The sequence below is a fragment of the Carcharhinus amblyrhynchos genome, chromosome 28 (assembly GCF_965287045.1).
Source record: "Carcharhinus amblyrhynchos chromosome 28, sCarAmb.v2.hapA, whole genome shotgun sequence".
NCBI lineage: Eukaryota > Metazoa > Chordata > Chondrichthyes > Carcharhiniformes > Carcharhinidae > Carcharhinus > Carcharhinus amblyrhynchos.
In genome coordinates this window covers 33,004,938-33,029,408 of record NC_137351.1, presented here as the reverse complement: position 1 = coordinate 33,029,408, position 24,471 = coordinate 33,004,938, and the positions used below count along the sequence as shown (strand labels likewise).

The 24,471-nt window shown below is 41.6% G+C and overlaps 1 protein-coding gene across 5 annotated transcripts in view; it reads left to right on the top strand.

The window, feature by feature from the left end:
* Nucleotides 1-24,471, top strand: part of arnt2 (aryl-hydrocarbon receptor nuclear translocator 2) — a 369,880-nt gene that overhangs the window by 34,201 nt on the left and 311,208 nt on the right. For 3 of the 5 annotated variants that reach the window (XM_080214131.1, XM_080214130.1, XM_080214129.1), the window contains exons 2-4: nucleotides 11,045-11,092; nucleotides 16,411-16,452; nucleotides 19,308-19,521. In XM_080214131.1, the coding sequence (XP_080070257.1) occupies nucleotides 11,045-11,092; nucleotides 16,411-16,452; nucleotides 19,308-19,521 (304 nt within the window). Of the gene's footprint in view, nucleotides 1-11,044; nucleotides 11,093-16,410; nucleotides 16,453-18,026; nucleotides 18,045-19,307; nucleotides 19,522-24,471 lie in introns of all 5 variants that reach the window. The other 2 variants (XM_080214132.1, XM_080214133.1) reach the window with 2 other exon arrangements.

Sequence of the window (24,471 nt, the reverse complement as noted above, 5' to 3'; positions counted from 1 at the left end):
CTGTGATCACTCCTTAACTACAAGGCCATTAACCAATCCTTCCTTATTAGATAATACCAGATCTAAAGTAGCCAGTTGTTCATAGAGTCCATAGAATCCCTACAGTACAGAGGAAGCCATTTGACCCATCGAGTCTGTACCCACTACGATCCCACCCAGGCCCTATTGCCAGGTATAAACTGTCCACAAAAGGCAGGACAAATCCAGTCTAGCCAGAACCCCCCCCACCAATCTACACTCAAGTATCAGTAAAGTAATGGAAGGTGCTGTTGACTGGCATTTACGTAACAATGACCTAATATTTTAGTTTGGGTTTGGCCAGGACCACTGGGACCGTAACCACATCACAACCATAGTGCAAATCTGGACAAAAGAACTGAACCCCAGAGGTGAAGTGAATGACTTCCCTTACTTGCAAGACAGCATTTGACGCGAATGTGGCACCATGCAGGTGTAGTAAAATTGACGTCAAAGGGATAAGGTGGAAAATTCTCCACTGTTCAAATGGTGCTGAAGGCAAAGGAAGATGGTTGTGACTGTCAGAGGCCAACCACTTAACCCTAGGATATCACTGTTGGAGTTTGTTATTGAGTGTTATTTTGCACCTTCTTATTTAAATCCATTGCTGATGTTAGCAGTAATTGCTGTGACATGTCAGTGATTGCTTTTGCCACGTGTGTATACTTGTATATTAACTGCCATTAGTTCTGATTCTTTTTCCATTGCTGATATTTCAGTGTTTAACAAGCTGCTCCCCATTCTGAGTGCGTATTGTATCTTAAATTTCATTATTTTTATATATTAAAAGAAGATTAACTCTCACAATACCTTCTGATTATCTTTTTGTGGGCAAGTTATCTTTTTGGTGACAGAATAAAATGAATTCAGAGCATAGGACATAAAATATAGCTAATTTGCCATGTGAGTGGCAGTCGAGAGCTCTAATCTGTGGGTTTTGTGAGTTTGCCAACAGAAGACAAGTTAGCAACACCATGGATGATCAGTAAGTTTGTGAAAGAACTGGGATTGAACTGAATATATGGAAAGGTTGGAGCACTTTTTCTTTGCCTCATCTGCAATCTGTTTTGAAAAAGCATTCAATTCTCTTGACTCTGGAGGGTAAAGACTTACAAGCTAGTGAGAAATGTAGTTACTCTTTGGAAGCCGGAGGACATTTCATTTGCAGTTTTAGATCAGCATGTTCAGAATCACCACAGTCCTAAGCCCTCGGTGATTGTTCAACGTTTCAAGTTTCATAAATTTTCAGAAGACGAGACAGTGTGTCATTAACGTTGTTGCTGATTTATGCCAGCTCTCTGAACATTGAGTTTGGGGAAGTTTTGGAAGAGATGCTTCGAGCCAGACTAGTTTGTGGCATTAACAAGGATGATGGAACTGCGGGAAAGTGGAACTGATTCACTTCAGATCAGCCATGATCTTATTGAATGGCGGGGCAGGCTCGAAGGGCTAGGTGGCCTACTCCTGCTCCTATTTCTTATGTTCTTATGATATTCAGTGGTGTTTGTTGGGAGAAACCACATTTACCTTCAAGAAGATTCTAGAAATTTTGCAGGGCATGGAAATGACTTCCAGTCATGCAAAAGATATTCAGAAGACCATTGGCGCCACGCAGGCAGGTGCACCGTATAAAGTAAAGAAAGAGGCTGCAAGTAAAAAGATGAAGACAGTGGAGTGTTTTAGGTATGGACAGTCACACTATGTAAATCATTGCAAGTTTATGGATGCCGTTTGTCACCGTTGCAACAAGAAGGGCTAGCTAGCTAAGAAATGCTAAGGTGCTAAGAGCAAGTTGAAGGCTCAGCTGAGGACTTCAAAGGTAAGGAAGCCTCAATCGACGATGCATCCTTGGAAAGGGCAGACCAGGCAGAGGAGGACACTTACAACATGTTTAATATGTGTGCAGAGCCTATTTATGCTACAGTGGAGATTGATGGTAAACAAATCGCGATGGAGGTGGACAACCTCTGCATCAGTAATCAGTGAGGAGACCTTCAGGAATACTTGGAGCTCTAAGCAGGCACCAGACCGTAGAGGAATCAAACTTCGGATGTACAGCAGTGAGACTGTATCATTGCGTAGCGCGTTAGAGGTGCAAATTGAAAACAGCCAAGGAGCAAGAGCATGGCTTCTGGTGGTAAAAAGGCATGGTCCCAGTGTAAGAAGTTTCAAAACACCAGGTTAAAGTCCAACCAGTTTATTTGATAGTAAACCCACAAGCTTTCGGGGTTTGCCCCTTTGTCAGGTGAGTCACAAGGGACAAAATTGTGAGACTTCTTACTGTGATTACCCTAGTCCAATGCCGGCATCTCAACATCATGGTCCCAGTGTACCAAAGTATGACCAACTCAGGAAAATTCAGTTGAATTGGGGTGAGATAAATTATACAAAAGTGACAAAGGATATCATTCAGTAATATTCTGAGGTTTTCAAAGACAGACTGGGTTCTTGCAGAGCACTGCAGTAAAGTTATTCTTAGATCCTTAGCCTATTCCTTGCTGTGTCAGTCACAGGATTGTGCCCTCTAAAAGGCAAAGTGGAGGAGTAGTTGGAGCAGCTGCAGAGGTGAGGAATGATGAGTTCATTCAGTTTTTACATTGGGCAGCTTCGATTGTTCCTGTTCTTAAAAGTGATGGTACTTTGGCGGGGCAAAGTTCAATACAGATATATGGGGGATGTATTTTACACAGGGTTGTGGGGGCCTGGAATGCACTACCAAGCAGAGTAGTCTAGGCAGACACGCTAGAATTATTTAAGACTTATCTAGATAGCCACGTGAGCAGACTGGGAATAGAGGGATACAAATGGATGGTCTAGTTAGGAACACATGATCGGTGCGGGCTTGCAAGGCTGAAGAGCCTGTTCCTGTGCTGTGTTGTTCTTTGTATTGTGTGCATAAGTGGGGAGTACAAACTTGCCATTAATCAGGTTTCCAAGCTGAATGTTTACCCATTGCAAAGGTGATCTGTTTTCAATTCTTGCTGGGGGCAAGACATTTTGAAAACTGGGCATGAGTCAGGCATATCAGCAACTCTTGCTAGAGGAAGATTTGAAGCAGTAAATGACAATCAACAACCGTAAAGGGTTGTTCAAGCATAATTGTTTGGCTTTTGGTGTATTCTGTATTCTAGCGACCTTGCATTTTCTAGTCTAGCAATCTTGCAAAGGACAATGGACAAACTGTTGCAGTCTACTTGGATGACATTTTAATTATGGGTAAGACCGAGGAGGAGCACCTCAGCCATCGGGGTTGATTTTTAAAAAGATTTTCAGAAGTTGGGTTGGATCCAAAGAGGAGCAAGTGCATTTTTCAGGCAGAATATGGAGTATTGAGGCCTCAATCTCTGCAAAATGCTTATCTCTTGTGGAAGGGAAAGTTTGAATGATTAAGCGCCTAGAAATGTGGCCAAGTTCAGGTCATTTGTAGGTTTGATAACATAGAAACATAGAAAATTGGATCAGGAGTAGACCATTTGGCCCATTCATTTTAATCATGGCTGATCATCTAACTCAATAGCTTGATCTAGTTCGCTGACAAAAGCTAATCATGGGAATTCACAGTTGAATAAAGAAGATATAGCTATTGTGAAATGATGGAAGGATTCCATTAGTACCTCTATGATCGTTCGTTCACCATATGTACCGAATACAAGCCGTTGAGTCTTTTGAGCGAGATTAAAATATATTCCTTCCATGGCCTCAGTAAGAACACAGTGCTGGGTGCTTACATTGTCAGTGTACCAATACAATATTGTGCACAGAGCAGAGAAGGATAATGTTATTCATTGGGTCGCCTCCTTTTATTGGATTTGCCAACCCAGGTATTGTCTGCTCCCGAGATGATTTTCTTAATATGGAGATTTGCTCCATCTCCAGCGAGTGCTAAGCAAATCAAGCAGTAGGCAGCCAGAGATCCTATTCTGTCACAAGTTAAAAAAATTATGATGTGAGAAAGGCCAACTATCACAGAAGATGGGCTCATTCAGGTGCCCCTTGAGTCAAAAGTCCGTGTGATATTGGTCTGTGTTTTGTGGGATTCCGGTTCGTGATGCAGATTCCCAATGAAAACTGAAAATTTAAGTTGAGCCTTTAAAAGCCCCAGTCGAACGTTTAACTAAATTAATATGACCACAAACATTTAAAATTTCAATTTATATGGATTGATTTTGTAATAATCTTATGCAAGGCCAGTCTTCCATCACCAATCACTCTTTATTTACAGTGTGTTCGTAAAGCTATTCAGCAGCTCCAGCGTGCAGGTCAGCCCCGAGTCTAGCGGCCACTGGCTTGAGTGGAACCGGCTGGGTTAAACCCCCTAATGCTCCTTTCCTACTGGGGGAGCCTCCATTCGCCTAATGGGGAGCTCATATTCTACAAGGCCCACTGCGAAATCTATTAATCTCCTGTGGCCATCATAACAATTTTAGTTTCTGGTAACATTCTTATTTTGGATTTGTAAAAAATGTCAAGCATTTAAATGTCTCCTGGAACACTTATTCAGTATTAAAGAGCATGCCAAGAGTTTGGGAATATCTCACTTTTTCCATTTTTTTCCCCAGTTTACATTGAAAGTAAAGAAGATTACGCAAGACAAGTATTTAAAATAATTGTACATGATGTATTTTTGGCGATGGCGTTACCTAGCTTGGGTAATGGGGTCATGTTCAGCGTTTGTGTTCATTTTTGCTAGAAGTTTAAGAACTGTGGGTACAAACTTAGATTGTTTTATTAAAGTGCCCAATGTATTTTTATTTCCTGTAAGTAATTGATTTAAAATTTCTAAATGATTCATGCTTGTCTAAGCGTGACCTTTTCTTTAAATGCTAAAAAATTGCAAAGAGCAAGCTGATGAACATAAGTTGTAATTTATGTTCATCAGCTTGCTATTCTGATTGGCGGTTGGTGACTAGTGGAGTGCCCCAGGGATCGGTGCTGGGGCCTCAACTGTTTACCATTTATATAGATAATCTGGAGGAGGGGGCTGAGTGTAGGGTGTCGAAATTTGCTGATGACACGAAGATAAGTGGAAAAGCAAATTGAGCGGAGGGTGTGGAAAGTCTGCAGAGGCTCAGCGAGTGGGCGAGGACCTGGCAGATGGAGTACAATGTTAGCAAGTGTGAGGTTATCCACTTTGGCAGGAATAATAGTAGGAGGGATTACTATTTAAAGGGCGAAAAGCTGCAGCATGCTACGGTGCAGAGGGACCTGGGGGTCCTTGTGCATGAGTCGCAAAAACCCAGCCTGCAGGTGCAGCAGGTGATCAGGAAGGCAAATCGGATGCTGGCCTTTATAGCGACGGGGACAGAATATAAAAGCAGGGAGGTCTTGCTGCAACTGTACAGGGCACTGATGAGGCCGCAGCTGGAGTACTGTGTGCAGTTTTGGTCGCCGCACTTGCGCAAGGATATTTTGGCCTTGGAGGGAGTGCAGAGGAGGTTCACTAGGCTGATGCCGGAGATGAGAGGGTTGGACTATGAAGAGAGGCTGAATAGACTGGGTCTGTACTCGTTGGAGTTTAGAAGGATGAGGGGGGATCTTATAGAGACGTATAAGTTAATGAAGGGGATGGATAGGGTGGAGGTAGAGAGATTCTTCCCGCTCAGAAAGGACAGCAGGACTAGAGGGCACAGCCTCAAGATAAGGGGGGCGCAGTTTAGAACGGAGTTGAGGAGGAACTTCTTCACTCAAAGTGTGGTGAATCTCTGGAATTTTCTGCCCGTTGATGTGGTGGAGGCTACCTTGCTAAATATATTTAAGACACGGATAGATAGGTTTTTGGTAGGCAAGGGAATTAAGGGTTATGGGGAGAAAGCGGGAAAGTGGAACTGATGCACTTCAGATCAGCTATGATCTTATTGAATGGCGGGGCAGGCTCGAAGGGCTAGATGGCCTACTCCTGCTCCTATTTCTTATGTTCTTATGTAATTTTTTGGGGGGTTTTTGTTGCTCAGTTAGAAACACCAGTGTATGTTTTTCTAATATATGCTATCCTAAAGCCAACACACTGTACTTTCAGAGAAGGAGCAGGCCATTGGAGTTTGCTCTGCCAATAGAAGGGCGTCTAAGTACTCTTCTCCCACTCGAGCATTGAAATCACTACGAATGATGAGTTTGTCCTGGTGAGGTTCTCCACAAATTATCTTGCTGGTATGATTCAGCTCAGAAACTCCAAGTGTTTTCTGAAGCCCACCTGGATCGTAAGTTTTGTACTTTGAATTTGGCTAGGATAAGCATGATGTGTTTCTTTTCAGGCATGATTCACCTGACCCATCAAGGAGCTTTTATCAAACAAAGTTTATTTAAGAATATAGTTACCATGTATGGAAAGAAAATTATCAATAACTTGTATCAATTACAAAAAAAACAGAACGACTAGGATAATGTATAACCCTTAACAAATATATTGAAATTGTTCCAATCAAACAAGAACTTCCCATAGGCAAAAACCCGTTCCACAGGTTTAACACAGCAAGGACTAGTGCTCACAAGACACTGGGACTGAGTCCTTTGCATGAATACTGCAGTTCTTTTGAGGCACACGCTGACAGGTTTGGAGTCATAACAACTTCCCAGAATATCGGCGAGGCTCTGGTTGAGCCACCAACAACAGATTCCCTACTCCAGAAAGGCAAGAAGCCTTGCTTTCAGCTAACCAGCAGAATTTCCAAAAGTAGGGAGAGAGGGAGAGAAAAACATTTCTTTCCAGCTTGATGTCTCTTCTAAATTAAACTGCTGCCAGCCAAAACACTAAATGAAACTTGTAAATTCACTAGGAAGGGAAAAAAAAACTGTGCAAAACACATGACCTTCTTCCTAATAATGTAGGGTCATAAAGGATCCCAAAGTAAAAATAAACAAACCCATTTAAGTAGCGGTAAAAGGACTTCTACACACAACTCGGCAACACTGAGAGCTGCATTTAAAATTTGATTTTAAAATAAGCTCTTAAAGGCACACTAATGTCACACTGAATTCATCATAGAATGCTTCCTTAATGTTGTCTATATGTCATTGTTGAAGCAAAGGCGCAAGTGAGTGTTGCATGCTGGTTCCTGGCAAGATTTAAATGAAGAACCATGAGTCGATTGCTAATCCCCATGGGAGGTCAGTCAAACTTGCATATGAGTTCAGATCAAATGGCAAAAGCCGTGCTGCAACATTGAGACTGGTTCTTGGACATTCCAATCCAATAGAATGTGCAACCTGCACCAACCTTATCAAATTGAGACCCCTAAGTGAGCCTAGTTTTGCTTTGCGTGGCTAGATGCTCTAGCTGCCCAACATACTGGCTATGGAGGCTGTTCTGTGCTCCAGTCTCATTGTTGTTTAGAACTGTTCTGACAGTCCATGAATCAAGCTTCATAAGAACATGATTACTCATTATCATTATATTCTGATTGTGGTAAATGGATGACCAGCCAGGAGTAGTAATTTGACCGGTGCAAAGAATGCACAGTAAGAAGTCTCTCAACACCAGGTTAAAGTCCAACAGGTTTATTTGATAACACAAGCCACTAGCTTTCGGAGTGCTGCCCCTTCATCAGGTGAGTGGGGTTTCAGTTCACAAACAGGGCATATAAAGACACAAACTCAATTTACAAAATAATGGTTGGAATGCGAGTCTTTACAGCTAATCAGGTCTTAAAGGTACAGACAATGTGATTGAAGAGAGTGTTAAGGACAGTAAGTGAGGTTTTGCAAGCCCAGGCAAGTCGTGGGGGTTACAGATAGTGTGACATGAACCCAAGATCCTGGTTGAGGCCATCTTCATGTGTGCGAAACTTAGCTATCAGTCTCTGCTCAGCGACACTGTGTTGTCGTGTATTGTGAAGACCGCCTTGGAGAGCACTGACCCGAAGATCAGAGGCCGAATGCCTGTGACCGCTGAAGTATCCGCCAACAGGAAGAGAACACTCTTGCCTGGTGATTGTCGAGCTGTGTTCGTTCATCCGTTGTTGTAGCGTCTGCATGGTTTCCCCAATGTACCATATCTTGGTACATCCTTTCCTGCAGCGTATCATGTGGACAATGTTGGCTGAGTTGCAAGTGTATATACCGTGTACCTGGTGGATGGTGTTGTCACGGGAGATGATGGCATCCATGGCGATGATCCGGGCGTGTCTTGCAGAGGTTGCTGTGGCAGGATTGTGTGGCGACGTGGTCACTTCTTAAGGTTGGATAGTTTGCTGCAGATAGTGGTCTGTTTGAGATTGTACGGTCATTTGAAGGCAAGAAGTTGAGATGTGGGGATGGCCTTGGCGATATGTTCGTCTTCATTAATGACATGTTGAAGGCTCCGGCGAAGATGTAGCTTGTCCGCTCTGAGGAAGTACTGATGGTGTGAGACTTCTTACTGTGTTTAGCCCAGTCCAACACCGGCATCTCCATGTCATGGCAGAGAATGCAGGCATTGTTTAGGGTTCTTTTTCTCCCCCTTCCCTGGATAAGGGAGAGCATCACTGCCTGAAAGTCTACTCTGTCATCTCAAGTAGATATGAGCTCCACATCTGCCCCAAATTGTGGAAAGTGACCATCACCTTCAGGCCACCCGTATGCAGGGTTATGACTGAAGATTGTAAGTAGTATCCCTAGATTATCACTACCCCATTGCCGCAAGGCTTAGTATGTCTGATGTTTTAGTTGATGACTTACTAAACAACCCTCACGTTGAATGTATTTAAGTGGGTAGAGTTTGCACAGAGCCTCTCCCAATCCCTCGTTCAAGGCAGCTAATAATACATTGCTGCAATGTGTGCCAAAACATAGCAGCTGAAGGGATACAGGTTTGATATTGGAATTGTCCCCCTCCTAGAAGAGCAGGCTGAATAGCCACATCTACCCTGCCATCACCATCCAGCCCATTGGCAGAATTGTGATCTTCTATACTGTCAGCTGGTGTATACCTTGCGAGCTAACCCATAGCTGGGAGTTTTCCACCAGAGTTACTTCCTCCTAGACAGATTGTAAATTAACGCTGACAAGCTTTACCAATCTGGAGTTGTCTGGTTTAGAGGCACCAAACACTTGCCTCATACCTCAGTCAAACAGGGACTGGAACATGAAGCTGGGCAGAAAGAGTTTGATTAGGAGAAGCTACTTGAGGAATTGACCATATGGGAACCTCAGCTCTCTTCACCATCCTAGTGGTTCCTAACCCTTGAACCCCAGACTGTCTTCCAGAAAGCAGACAAATTGAAAATAACATGGAAGTACCCTAGAGCTAAACATTGGTGCATTCTGGGTTAAGTTATTGTATGACAGAGAGACCTCAAGGATGTGCGCTTTACTCACTGTGGTAGCAAGCAAGTTTAGTTTACTTATTATTGTCACAAGTAGGCTTACACTGCAAAGAAGTTACTGTGAAAATCTCCTAATTGCCACACTCCGGCATCTGTTCGGGTATACTGAGGGAGAATTTAGCATGGCTAGTGCACCTAACCAGCACACCTTTCGGACTGTGGGAAGAAACTGGAGCACCCAGAGGAAACCCATGCAGATACGGAGAATGTGCAGACTCCACACAGACGATGACCCAGGCTGGGAATCAAACCCAGGTCCATGGCGCTGTGAGGCAGAAGTACTAACCACAGCGTCACCATGCTGAACTGTACCTTTGGGATGTGGAATAGTGATCTGATCACTAGCGTGTCAGGAGTATTGTGCCTTTGAAGATAAGATTTAAGGCTCTTTGGCAATAAATGTGGGGGAGGCAAAGGCTAGTGGTATCATTGTTAGATTGTTAATCTCGAAACTCAGCTAATGCTCTGGTGACCTGAGTTCGAGTGGCACCACGGCAGGTGGTGAAATTTGAATTCAATTAAAAATATCTGGAATTAAGAATCTGCTGATTTTCATGAAACCATTGTCGATTTCGAAAAAATCCATCTGGTTCACTGATGTTCTTTAGGGACATTCTTACTTAGACTGGCATAATGTGTGACTCCAGAACCATAGCAATGTAGTTGACCCTCAACTACTCTTCAAGGGCAACTAGGGATGGACGATAAATGCTGGCCAACCAGCGATGTCTATGTTGCACGAATTAATAAAAATATCAGCTACTGATAAAAATTGACCTGAAGATTCTCCATGAAAGTCTGTGATCAGTCTATGGCATGAAACCTCAAAATTTAGCACTGTTAAATGTCAGTCATGTGGTTCTCATGAAGGATTCCTGCAATGAGGGCAAAGAGGACATTCCAAATTTAGGAATAAAGACAATCTGAAAGCCAACCTTGGGGCTTGCAAGCTGAATCTCAATACAATGGGAAAAAGCAACCTTGGACAGACCAAAATGGGTCAACGCTATTCAGGATAAAATATCTATCTTAATCGTCACCCCATCCACCATACTAAACATTCACTCCCTCCAACAATGACACAAGGTAGGAGCAGCGTGTGCCATCTGCGAAAAGCATGGCAGCAACAGTACATTCCGATCCCAAAACCCACACTAGGAATGACATCACAAGCATGTGTCCTTCCAGGCCATGCAGCATCCTGACTTTGGTCTATATTGTCATCCCACACCATCCTGGCTCACTGGACAATTCTCTGGATGTACCTACCCCTCATAAACTGCTATAGTCAGTGCCAACTTCTCAAAGGTAACTTGAAGTTGGCAGTAAAAAAACAGCTTTGCCAGTGGTGCTCACATCCATGGGCAAATTTTAAAAATGAGGTTACAAATACCATGGGTGTGCAAAAGTTATTCAACTGTGGAATGACTACAAAATTCCTCTCATAATAAATGTGCTGCTGTTTGTGTTTGTTTCAAATGTTATACTTTTCTGACGTTTTTCATATATTTTGGACAGGTTAAAATTGTCACGCTTACAAAAGTATAACAACTTTCAAACTGAGAACATTTAGGCCTGGCATGATTGAAATTGTGTGGTAAGAAATGGTGTAAGATGGTAATTCTATTCGCCCAGCCAATACCCGGTGATCAGCTAGGTGACAAGTCTTTTCTCAATTTGCTACTTCAATAGATTGAAAGTTTTGATTGCAATATATTTTTCCTTAGACTGGAATTTGACGATGAAGATGGAGAAGGACCTAGCAAATTTTCAAGGTAGGTGAATTGGGGGACTGCAAGTATTGAAGCATGTGCCATGTAATGCCAAAACCAAATTGCCCAGTACATTATGGGCAGTTTTACTGGTATTTCACCTGAAATGGGAAGCTCCTTTTTAATATAAAGTGGTCTTTTTTACTGTGATCACCAAGTGGGTCAAGAATAAATAAAGATGTGGTGAACCTAGATGTAGGTTCAGGAGAGCCACCAAACAGAATTTGATACCGAGAGACTTGAGGAAATGTCAGGCCATCTGCTCAAGGTGGTAGGTGAGTTAATGGCTAGGGAGTGAGCTTGATGGTGGGGACTTATGTTCTTATGTTCTTATGACTGAAGACTTGGCTTCTGTCTTTCCAATATTGGAGAAAATTCCTGCTCGTTCAGTACTGCATCAGGAAAGTAGTGTGACAAATCTGAGGTGGTGGAGTGTTGGTGCTGTTGAAATCTGTGTGGAACTGATGTGTTTTCAGATGTCATCTCTGAAAGACAATATATAGATAAGATAGCTGAGGGGACTAAGGATAAATCCTTGGACACTCCAGAGGTCATAGTGCAAGTGCAGGTTAGGGTTTTGTTGCCTCACAGCCAGAGAATTACCTGCAATGGTTCCCTTTCGCATGCCCTGCTATTTGTTATATCCTTTCCCTCAGTGACATTTTCTGAAAGTACGTGAGTTCTGTCTCTCATTGTGCCAGTTGTCTGAGACTGTGCCAGACTGTTGGCAATCTGTGTTCCCAAGATGAGTTCCATCATTACTGCCATGTTTGTCATGTTGCTTGGCTAAATGCCTGCCTCTGTTCACCTGCAGAAATCCTTATCCGTGCATCTCTTACTTAAAGACTTGAGTGTTCCAGTGCAATACCGGCCATTCCACTGGCAAAATTTGAGGTTACTAAAACTCTGCTGCCCATGTCCAAACTTGCACCAAGTCCATCATTCCTATGCTTGCTGAGCTACGTTAACTCTCACTTAAGCAAGGCCCAAATGTTTCATCTTTGTTTTCAGTTTACTCTGGATTCACTTGTCTCTCTTGCTGCAATCTTCTTCAGCCCCACAAATCCCTTGTCCAATTCTGGTCTCTTGAGCATCCCTGATTTTAACTGTTTTCACCATTGGCGGCTATGTCCTCAGCTGCTAAGGCATGACACTTTAGAATTCCCTCCCTAAACCATTCTGTGTCTCTGCCTCTCTACCTCTCCTTCCTTCCTTTAAAATGCTCACCAAAACCAACCCCTTTGACCAAGCTTCTGATGACCTGTCCTAAATCTTATGTGGCTGTGTCAGATTTAGTTTTGTAACGCTCCTGTGAAATGCTGCGGGGTACTTTAAAGGCACTATATAAATACAGGTCATAAGAACATAAGAAATAGGAGCAGGAGTAGGCCATCTAGCTGCTCAAGCCTGCCCCACCATTCAATAAGATCGTGGCTGATGTGAAGTGGATCAGTTCCACTTTCCCACCTGCTTCCCATGACCCTTAATTCCCTTATCGATCAGAAATCTATCTACCCGTGACTTAAACATGTTCAACGAGGTAGCCTCTACTACTTCAATGGGCAGAGAATTCCAGAGATTCACTACCTTCTGAGAGAAGAAGTTCCTCCTCAACTCTGTTCTAAATTGCACCCCAACCCCCCGGCTCCCCCACCTTATTTTGAGGCTGTGTCCTCTAGTTCTGGAAAGAAAGAGATTCTAGAAAGAATCTTTCTACTTCTACCCTATCTAGTTCCTTCATTATCTTATATGTCTCCATAAGATCCCCCCTCAGCCTTCTAAACTCCAATGAGTACAGGCCCAATCTACTCGATCTCTCCTTATAAGCTAATACCCTCATCTCTGGTATCAACCTGGTGAACCGTCTCTGCACTCCCTCCAAGGCCAATATATCATTTCGCAAATAAGTGGACCAAAACTGCGCACAGTACTCTAGTTGCGGCCTCACCAGTGCCTTGTACAGTTGTAGGAGGACCTCCCTGCTTTTATATTCTATCCCCCTCGCTATAAAGGCCAACATTCCATTCGCCTTCTTGATCACCTGCTGCACCTGCAGACTGAGACTTTGTGATTCATGCACAAGGACCCCCAGGTCCCTCTGCCCAGTAGCATGTTGTAATTTTTCACCATTTAAATAATATTCCATTTTACTATTATTTCTTCCAAAGTGGATAACCTCACATTTGCCAACATTATACTCCATCTGCCAGGTCCTTGCCCACTCACTCAGCCTATCCAAATCTCTCTGCAGACTTTCTGCGTCCTCCACGCAATTTGCTTTTCCATTCATCTTCGTGTCATCAGCAAACTTTGTTACCCTACAGTCAGTCCCCTCCTCCAGATCATCTGTGTATGATAAACAGTTGAGGCCCCAGCATCGATCCCTGCGGCACGCCAGTTATTCACCAACTGCCAACCAGAAAAGCACCCATTTATTCCAACTCTCTGCTTCCTGTTAGATAGCCAATCCTCAATCCACGCTAACACTTTACCCCTAATTACCCTAATCTTCTGCAGCAACCTTTTGTGAGGCACCTTATCGAACGCCTTCTGGAAATCTAAGTACACCACATCCATCGATTTCCCCTCTGTCAACCGCACTAGTCACATCTTCATAAAAATCCAGTAAATTTGTCAAACACGACTTCCCCTTCGTGAATCCATGCTGCGTCCATTTGATCGAACCATTCTTTTCCAGGTGTCCTGCTATTTCTTCTTTAATGATGGATTCCAGCATTTTCCCAACTACGGACGTTAAGCTAACCGGCCTGTAGTTACCCGCCTTTTGTCTACTTTTTTAAACAGCGGCATAACAGTAGCTGTTTTCCAACCAGCTAGCACTTCCCCAGAGTCCAGTGAATTTCGATAAATAACTACTAACGCATCTGCTATTACTTCTGCCATTTCTTTCAGTACCCTGGGATGCATTCCATCCAGGCCCGGGGACTTGTCTACCTTTAGTCCCATTAGTCTACCAGGCACTGCTTCTTTAGTAACAGTAATTGTATTAAGGACCTCACCTCCTACCAATTCTCGATCGTTAATATTCGGTAAGCTATTTGTGTCCTCCACCATGAAGACCGACGCAAAAAACTTATTTAAAGTCTCAGCCATTTCCTTGTTTCTCACTATTAAATCCCCACTCTCGTGGGGACCCTCCGAGGGTCCAGCATTCACTCTCGCCACTCTTTTCCTTTTTATATATTTGTAAAAACCTTTACTATCATTTTTTATATTTTGAGCTAGTTTAATTTCATGATCTATCTTTCCTTTCTTTATCGCTTTCTTAGTCGCTCTTTGTTGTTTTTAAAATCATTTCCAATCTTCTAATTCCTCACTATTTTTGGCCACTCTCTACGCATCAGATTTTAATTTAATACTCTCTTTTATTTCCTTCATTATCCACAGCTGGTTATCCCTTTTCTTACAGTCCTTCTTTATCACCGGAATATATTTTTGCTGAGTACTGAAAAAAATCTCCATAAAAGGTTATTGCTGTTGTTGTACGTGCGATAGTTAACCTATTCTTTGGATGATGATTTGAGGCTTGCGTATGAAGGCCGAAGTAAAGGTGGAACCATGGGTGACATGAGTTGACCTTGTGGGCTTTTGTGGAGATGCCATTAGAAATTTAGTAAGATTAACAATTTGTAAATTCTGGAATCTATTTGCAAATTATCAAAGTACACATCCTTTGTCTTGACATTTTGCACTTTTCTGGATTGGTGGTATTAGACCTGTAATACTGTCCACTTAAATACAGTAAGTGTAGGATCTAAGCACAGAAGACCTTTTGTTCCTCCCTGTATTTGTATTGTTAGAAAATGTGATTAGTGTAGAGTGGAGGAATAGGAGCAACTCTGAAAGCATTCTGTTTCATGGGCTGGAATTTTACATCCACAACAACCATTCCCCCCCAGTCCCCGTTCCCCCAAATCCACTTAGCAACAAGTTGGGAAGCAGTTGGAAATGGCAGGTGAGGAGGGGAAACACCATGCCCATTAGCTACCTGCTTCTGCTGGAATTTTACCAGCAGCTTCCTGCAGCCTGTCTGACCTTGGGACAACTGAGGGCCTTTAGTGGTCAGTTAGGGCTGCAGGGCATATTCCTGCTCCCCAGTCCTATGTTCCTGGATTAAAATACCAGTCAAATACCAATGACAATGTGGTGCCCATACCAGGTAACCGTGATAGTCTGGAGGTGCTAGCCTGGGCATCCTGTGGCCCATAGCCCCTGGGGCTATATAATGCCTGTACATGTTTTTTCCCCTTGCCCCATTGATCACGACTCCCACCTCACTAGCGTTGATTGCCCCCTTTTCTTGGTGTCTGATTCCAGCAGCGATCTTCACCGTGGAATAGCTTCAGTCCCCGCAGTGGCCACTGACCCAGTGCTGCTTCTGAGAGTGGAGAACTGCTGGGCATCGGATTGGCCGGCAGCTCCCAAGGGCAGTTTTTTTTTTATTTTTGCAAAAATGTAGTTTATTCATAAAATCTAAAAGACGCCTTACAAAACATTTCAGATTGTTCTTACAATAAAGTATGATGATATTCAGATTTTCTCCAGAGACTGAGATTCAGAACATTACAAACATTTCAATACCGAGGGTAAAATTCTTCTCAAATTATATACACCTATCATGTTGCACTTTGATCTGCTTCAGTACATTTGCCTAGACTTACTACATCTGTAAAATTATAAAGCCAATGCTGAGAATGGACTGGGCAAATCATAGAATCCCTACAGTGCAGAAGAGGCCATTTGGCTTATCGAGTCTGCATGGACTCTCTGACAGAGCATTTTATCCAGGCCCCATACATTTAGCATGGCTAATCCATCTAACCTATGCACCTTGGGGCACTAAGGGGCAATTGAGCATGGCCAATCCATCTAACCTGCTGGATTTTGAATCAGTGGTCTTGTTACGAAGTGGAGTGTTCCGATGGTTTTGCCTCAACACCATGTATAATGTTCTCCCAGTTCTTTGTGTACCATGCTTGATTATTGACTATAAAGAGGTGCATAAATTCAGCATACACAGAGGCATTCCTTGTTTATATCTTTTTAAGATTTTCAAATTAATTTGTTAAACGTATTTCTTTTATTATTCAATGTTCTTTTATAACCAAAGCGTACGTGTTAAATGCTTATATACCTCTCCATCATGATATTATTCTGATGGCGGTTTCTAATTCTAAATATTATATCTTTGAGCATATAGTTTTGTACTTATCATGCAGTGATTGTTGTTCTTGCTAACATGCAATGTATGTAGCTTTGTTTTTAGTTCCTGTTGAGTTGACTGCCTTTTTGTTTTGTAGGTATGCAGTTCAGATCCTTGATGATAAAGAAAAAGGTACAAGGTAGGAGTGACCCTAATGGGTTTAGCAATGAGCCAAAGCAAACCGTTTCATCCTGTTCCCACAAAGCCAACTCACTCTTTTTTAGCGTAGAGTTGATTTTGCTTCCAGGTTAGATGATGACTACATTGCTGATGACAAGAAAAGTTGGACAGGTAGGAAAAAGCAAAAGGCATCCAAAGCAATTTTAATATCTTCTTAAATTTGGTTGAGGTCTGCATTTCTTATAAATGGGAAACATACAGCCGTTATTTTGATGTGTGAGGTAAGGAAAACTTAAATGCTCTCTAATCACATGACATTGCCTTTTGTCATCAATATAAATGTGATTATATTTATTGAATTACCCTTTGTATGCTAATAGAACCTGACCAAGTCTCTTTAAAGGCGTAAAGATATATATCATCAGTGTTTCTGTGAGCATATAACAGGAGGAATTATGATTTTTCGGTTGATTTTTTGACGTATCATGCAGTGCCTTTTTTTTTACAACATATAAAGATATTATACTTTATGTGCAGCATGCAAATTTTGGTGGGTTGCATTTGGTTATTTGTCAAAGGGATTTTATGAATTAATTAGAATAATTTCTTGATCTCTGCTGACTATCTTGAACTGAATAATTTCTATGAAAAAATTTTGGCGTTTTTACTGTAGAATCCAGATAGGAATGGCACATCAGCTTGACTTAGTCATTAGCACAGATGCCTCTGGTTCTAAAAGCTGTGGGTTTAAGACTCAATCTAAGGCATGAATATATTCTGGGCTGACTTTTCAGTTACTGAATTCTGCATTGCCAGGAACCCTTTGAATGTTGTTAAACTGAGGTTTTGTCTGCCTTTCCCTGTGTTGGCACCATGTGGAAATGGGCCAGAGAGTTTTTCTGAAATGCAACAATTCTGCCTTAAACAGTTCCACCAAAACAGGTTAATTTGTCATTTTTCTTCCTTTTATTTCAAATGGATTTTGCTACGTATGGTGTTTTTGCCTACACAACAGCCATGCATTCATAGCCATTCATTATACGGGTAGTTGTTTGAAAGTTGTGATGTGAAGCAAATAAATGTGGGTTTTGTTTACTGGCTTTCATGAACTGCTTTCTAAGCAAAAGTCTGCTTTATATAAACTTCTCCATTTCATTTAATTTTTGAGGTGGTTTACAATACTGTTCTAAAAATGAAATAGATTAATCATGCGCACAGAAGATGTGGTGTACAGTCTAATGGGATACAAAGTGTACCTGTGAGTTATAGACTCTGTTACCGTTGATGACAGTCATCACAGTTCAGTACTCATTCAATTTACCTGAAGGCAATTTTGTTTGTCACATAGAATAATGTTCTGGTATAAAAATCAAGACGTTTATTACAAAAAGTTCTGAGAATTTGGTGGAGGATCAATATAATGTAATAGTGAACTAGTTCAGCCAATTGTTGAAATAAATGGATGGAAATGTAGTGTGTGAGGAGAAAGCGCATTTGCCAGTATTTCTGTAAAATTGTAAAGTTGCTTATGCAAAATTATGAAAGTCAATAATTTTTTTTAAATTATGTTGTTTACATGCTTCATTTGTATAGGGAATTAGGCATTCTGAAGTAAGTACAATACAAATCAGAAATATGCAAATACTTTCATTTAGAACAAGTTGATGATTTAACTGTCAGTTACGCAATTTCGTGAAGTGCTTTTCATGTTTAAAGAGAAATCAGCTTGATGTCTGTTACAAATTTTTAGAGCTGCCATAGAAATTCTCACATGTTCATTGGCACAAGTTGCTTCCATAAGTGGACCTCATGCTGTTTATGTTAGTTTGCACTACCAAATGCCTCTCTCTGTGATTGTTTCATCCTCCTGGTTTACACTAGTCACAGTAAGAAGTCTCACAACACCAAGTTAAAGTCCAACAGATTTATTTGGTAGCAAATGCCCCCAGCTTTCAGAACGCTGTTCCTTTGTCAGGTGAATGGGAGAACTCCCACTCACCTGACGAAGAAGCAGCGCTCCGAAAGCGAGTGGCGTTTGCTACCAAATAAACCTGACGGACTTTAACCTGGTGTTGTGAGACTTCTTTCTGTGTTTACCCCAGTCCAATGCCGGCATCTCCACATCATTACACTAGTCATACAGACAGGGCAGCATATACTTGCATATGCATTTCCCCAATCTTTCAGTAGGTGGAACTGATGAACTCTCTGGTAAGACAAAATAGATGATTAAATCAAGAAGTGGTTTATACTCAAGTTATGTGTGACTGAGCAAAAATAGAAATTCTAGACTTTATTTAACAACACAACATAGCAAAAAAGAACTGTAGTATCTGGGATAGCAAATTAAATGTTCCCTTTTTGCTTTATTTCCCTGGGGGTCTGCATCTAGCTGAGAAAACTAAATTCCTCGGTCAAGTGAAGACCTTTCCATTAAAGTCCATTAGGCTTGACTGACCGTGAATATGTACTTCTGCCATTATCCTTGATTCTAATGCTAGGAAGCAGATCACCCTGACAACTAGCTTGCTGAGCTCAAACGAATCAAGTTATTTCAGCTAGGATAGGAGTGAATGACAACTGAAATGTCAGATCTTGCTTTCATTATCTGGAGCATGCTGGTTGAGACATTTTGTCTGGGTTCTATATATAGTCAAGTCCTGCTGTCCTCTTAATTTAACCTTTTGAGAGGTTTCTTTAATTTCAGCTTTATTAACGCTATGGCTCTACCATGTCAGTGTAGCTGGGAAACCTGAAACAAGATAGTGTCACTGAAATAATTTACTGGCAGATGTAACTGGATTGTCTTTCCATTTTGTAATTTTGCTTAATAGTTTATCACTATTCTAAATGATACTATGTTATAATCTGCAGAGAGAATCACAGTGAAATTGAGAGACGGCGCCGAAATAAGATGACTGCCTATATCACAGAATTGTCTGACATGGTGCCAACGTGCAGTGCTTTAGCACGTAAACCCGATAAACTGACCATTCTACGCATGGCTGTCTCACATATGAAGTCTTTAAGGGGAACAGGCAATACTTCCACTGATGGTGCTTATAAGCCTTCGTTCCTAACAGAAAAGGTTAGTGTTGGAATTAGAAAGTCTACTAAAAGTAAGGTGGTGAATCCTGAAACTGCTGAGAAAAGAGTTGGCATTTCCTTTTTGTACAATTAAATCCTGTCATATGCATCTATTTAGCTAAGTGCAATGTAAGCTGAACACAATATGTTTTTCAAGTTGGAACACTTAGTTGAAATTAAATTTACCACTCTTTAATGAATGTAATGAAAACAATGGATAACCAAAAAGTCATTTGTTCTATTCCTGATCTTTAATGAGCTGCTAATCTCATCCATGGCTCCAAAGAGTGAGGATGGATCTGCGAGTTTGAGCAACTGTGTCAAATACTGCAGAAAAGTTAGCATGATCAAGTAGAGATGTGTCAATCAAACCTATAAAGATATGACTTTGGCCAAGACTGTCGTCCTTTGGAAAGAGTAGAAACTGGGATGAAAGGAATTTAACAATGTGTTTGGAAGCATTGGGTGTGTAGCTGGGAGGTAATAGCACGTTCAAAGTGTGCCCTCCATGCACTGCAAGAATGGACTGACAAAGGGTCACAGGAAAACAATTGCATAAAAAAGCAGGTTTTTTTTGTCAGAAAGTTTATCTTGATGTCATGATCCTAGATCCAATGTAACCATTCCCAAACATTAAGGGTCTTTGATGCTCTTAAGTGTCATAATGTCCCATAGATGTTTATTTGTATTCCGTCTCAAGCATTTAATTTAGTTTCAAAATATTTGGTATTCTCTGTCATCACTTTGAACTTGATTGTCGGAATTCTAACACCCTGCCTGCCATGGAATTGGAGTGGGCAAGGGGTGGACAGCGGAAATGTCGGTTGACCTCGGGCAAGAATTTCCAGTCTTACTTGAGTGAAGCTGTAAAATCCCCACTGTGTAAAAAAACCTATTTGGAAGGAAAATCGTTGCATGCTGGGGTGGCACAGTGGGTCAGCACTGCTACCTCACAGCGCCAGGGACCCGGGTTCGATTCCCGGCTTGGGTCACTGTCTGTGTGGAGTGTGCATGTTCTCCCCGTGTCTGCGTGGGTTTCCTCCAGGTGCTCTGGTTTCCTCCCACAGTCTGAAAGACGTGCCGGTTAGGCGCATTGAACAGGCGGCGGAGTGTTGCGACTGTGTGGATTTCACAGTAACTTCCTTGCAGTGTTAATGTAAGCCTTACTTATGACTAATATATAAACTTTGAAATTCTGAGTACAAATAAAAATTCCAGAGCAGCACATACTTCCAAACAAAACTCTGCTGCCATCCTTGACAAAGAAGCAGCCTAACACATTAATTGATATGCCATTGTGCTATCTTAGATGGATTAACAGCCCTTGAGGGAACTCTAATGACGGAAAAGGTTATGATATCTGTGGCCCACCAAGGAGATGTCTGTTCTTTGTGAAACTAATAGAAACTGAGCAATTATCATTTCTAATGTGCATCTGGTTCGTTGATATGAGAACTCACACAAGGGTCCAAGTGATTTGACGAGGGTAATTCTTGTTTTTATCAGTTATGCCCTGTAGTGGAATTACCTTTAGAATAGGTAACATACGTAAGGTCATTTTTTGCAGTTCACAGAAATTTGCATGTTGCTTGTGGAAAGGTAGAGCAAAGTTTAGAGGGAGCTGCAATGAGCTTCTAAAGTATCTGCAAATGCTGAAAAAGACCTGAGATTAAATTGTAGCCTTTTTCAACCTTTTAGAGAGAATTGGATGCTTAGGAGTAGTTTGGGTTATTGCTTGGTTGAACAAAAGTAAAAATATTTGAAGTATATCATTGCTTAGCCTCTAAACGCAGAGGAAAGCATGGTAAAACATTACAGGAAAATAAGCTTGGGAATGAGAGAATAGTGAAAGAAAGAAGTCACTGAACAATGCAAGTGTCACAGAAGCTAATCAATTATGAAGGACAAGATTAGGGGACAGCCATAATAACTACCCATACATCATATTTGTTGAATAAAATTAACTTTGATAGTCATACTGTGAGCTTGGACTGAAAATCTAGCTAAATACAACAAATTGCGATGCACTTAATTAGTCTTGAACCTATGATTTAGATTCTATTGATATTAAATATCAATACCGTACTTAACTTTGTAGTGTTCCTAATTGTGATAAAGATTTTTGCCATAAAGTGGAAGTAATTAATCTGTCTGTGTCCTATTTAATTTTTGATAATTTTGAATAAATCATTAAGTTACACTTTTGCCCATAATGTGCGGCCAAATCTTCTGCTGCCCAGATCTTCAGAGTCTGGATGCGTGGCTGAAGAAGAATGGCAGGACCCTGTGGAAGTCCTGTTAGATATGCTCAATTTAACTTTCACCAGTATAAGTTCTCTCCCTGATTTTACTTGGGTTCTTTGACACCACAGTTGGTCAAATGTTGCTTCAATATTGAGGGCAGTGACCCTCTTTTACTTCTGGAATTCTGCTTTGTCCACGTTTGGACCAAGGCTGTACTGAGACATGGAGCTGATTTGGTCCTGATGGAACCTAATCTGAGCATTGGGAAGCAAATTATTGTTGATTACTGCTGCTGTATTGCATTGTTAACTTTCATTGCATTGCTGACGATTGAGAGGAAACTGAATGAGCAACAATTGGTTGGATTGGATAGGTCCTGCTTTTCATGGACAGGACATAACCCGGGATATTTTCCATTTTGTTGAATAGACACGGGTATTGTTGGTAACCAGTACAGCTTAAGAACATAAGTAATAGGAGCAAGAGTAGACCATCTAGCCCTTCGAGTCTGCCCCGCCATTCAGTAAGATCATGGCTGATATGAAGTGGATCACTTTCCCGCTTTCTCCCCATAACCCTTAATTCCCTTGTCTGTCAGAAATTTATCTACCCGTGACTTAAATATATTCAGCGAGGTAGCCTCCACCACTTCAACGGGCAGAGAATTCCAGAGATGATGTCGCTTGGCAAGCGACATGGCTAACTCTAGAACACAAGTACTTAAGCTGGACTATTGTAAAAAGCCATAGTCTTTGCTGTATTTTTTTAAGAAGTGGGCATCACTGGTGAGGCCAGCATTTGTTGCCCATCTCCGTTTGCTACAACTGAGTGACTTGCTCGGTTATTTCAGAGGGCAAACAGGTCAGACCAGGTAAGGATGGCAGATTTTGTCCCTTAAAGGACATTAGTGAACCAGATGTGTTTTCACATGATCACAATTAATTAAAGTAGCTTTTTTTAATCTAACAAAATAATTTATTGAATTTAAATTCCACTAGCTGCCAAGGTGGAATTTGAACCTGTGCTCCCAAACCCTTAGCCAGGATTCCTGTGGTATTACCACTGTGCAGTTGTCTGCCCGTACATATTTGTGCTTAATAATTTATTGCTACCAGTCAAGTTAATTGGAATGGCTGATCTCAGTGATGATGGGAACCTGGGGAGAAGACCAAAATTAATCATCTAAGAAAAAAATATTTTGTCAAAGTTGTTCATCTTGCATTCACCAGGACAATCACGGATTGTTACAGTGAAGAAGGAGGTCATTTGGCCCATCTTGCCTGTACTGGCTCTTCAAATGAACATTATGACATAGTACCATTCCCCGACCTTTTTCCTATCACCCTGCATATTATTTCTATTCAAGTAATTATCTAATGCCCTCTTGAATGTCTCAATTGGACCTGCCTTCAGCATACTTCCAGGCAGTGCATTCCAGACCTGAACCACTCGTGTGAAAATGTAGTTTCCCCTATAGTGCGGCACCCAGAACTGTACACAGTATTCCAGCTGAGGTTGAGTTAGTGTCTGTATAAGTTCAGCGTAACCTCCTTGCTCTTGTACTCTATGCTCCTATTAATAAAGCCTAGATATTATTTGCTTTATTAATTGCTTTGTCCACCTGACCTGCTACATTCAATGAAAGTAACTTTCAGCCTCAGTTATTAATTAACAAATACAGTCAGGTCCCCCTGCTCCTGCAAGAATACCAATGCCAGGGAAAGCAGCATCTTCACACTCTGAGTGCTAATTGATTGGCAAGTGGACCCTGATAGTGGCATTGCTATGTAAAATGCACCGTTTAATTGTCAAGCTTTGTTTGCAATATAAATTCGGCTGCCTAACTCTGGTCAAGGCATTGGCCTGAGGAATGAACCAGTGAACCACTGTCCTTTTTTTAAAGTGGAAACAGGTGAATATGTATACGTGTGTATAAAGAACAGGGCCCTGTGCATGAATATATGTGGCTAACAATACACACACATGCCCGATTGCGACTCTGACTGACAATTTTAAATTGGTTGTCAGCACAACACAACCAGAAAGAATGCTTTCTATGGTGAATCTGTAAAAGTTGGTGAGAGTCATAGCAGGCATGCCAAATTTTCTTCGACTTCTGAGAAAGTAGAGGGGCTGGTGGGCTTTTTAATTATAGTGCCACATGGGGTGACCAGGACAGGTTGTTGGTGACCTGGACACCTAGAAATTAGACCATTTTACTTCATCCCCATTGATGTAGACAGGTGCAAGTCCTCCACAATGCTCCCTGAAGTCGATGACTGTCTCTTTCATTTTGTTGACATTGAGGGAAAGATTATTGTCGTTTCACCAGATTCTGTATCTTTTTCCTGTACTCCATCTTGTCATTGTTTGAGATCCGACCCGTTATGGTGATGTCATCAGAAAATTTGAAAATCGAGTTGGAGGAGAATTTTCCATATAGTCGCAGGTATGTGTATAGGGAACATTTTAAGGGGCAGAGGACATAGCTGGGCACTGGTATTGAGGATGATCGTGGAGGAGATGTTGCCTATCCTTGCTGATTGCAGCCTGTGGGTTAGGAAGTTCTGGATCCACTCATGGGATAAGGACCAAGCCCCAGGCCACACAGTTTGGCAATATGTAGGAACAATGATGTTGAAGGTTATAGGTTCACCTGAGGCTTTTGGGGTGGAGGGTGTACTCTCGCTGACCGCTTGCTGAAAAC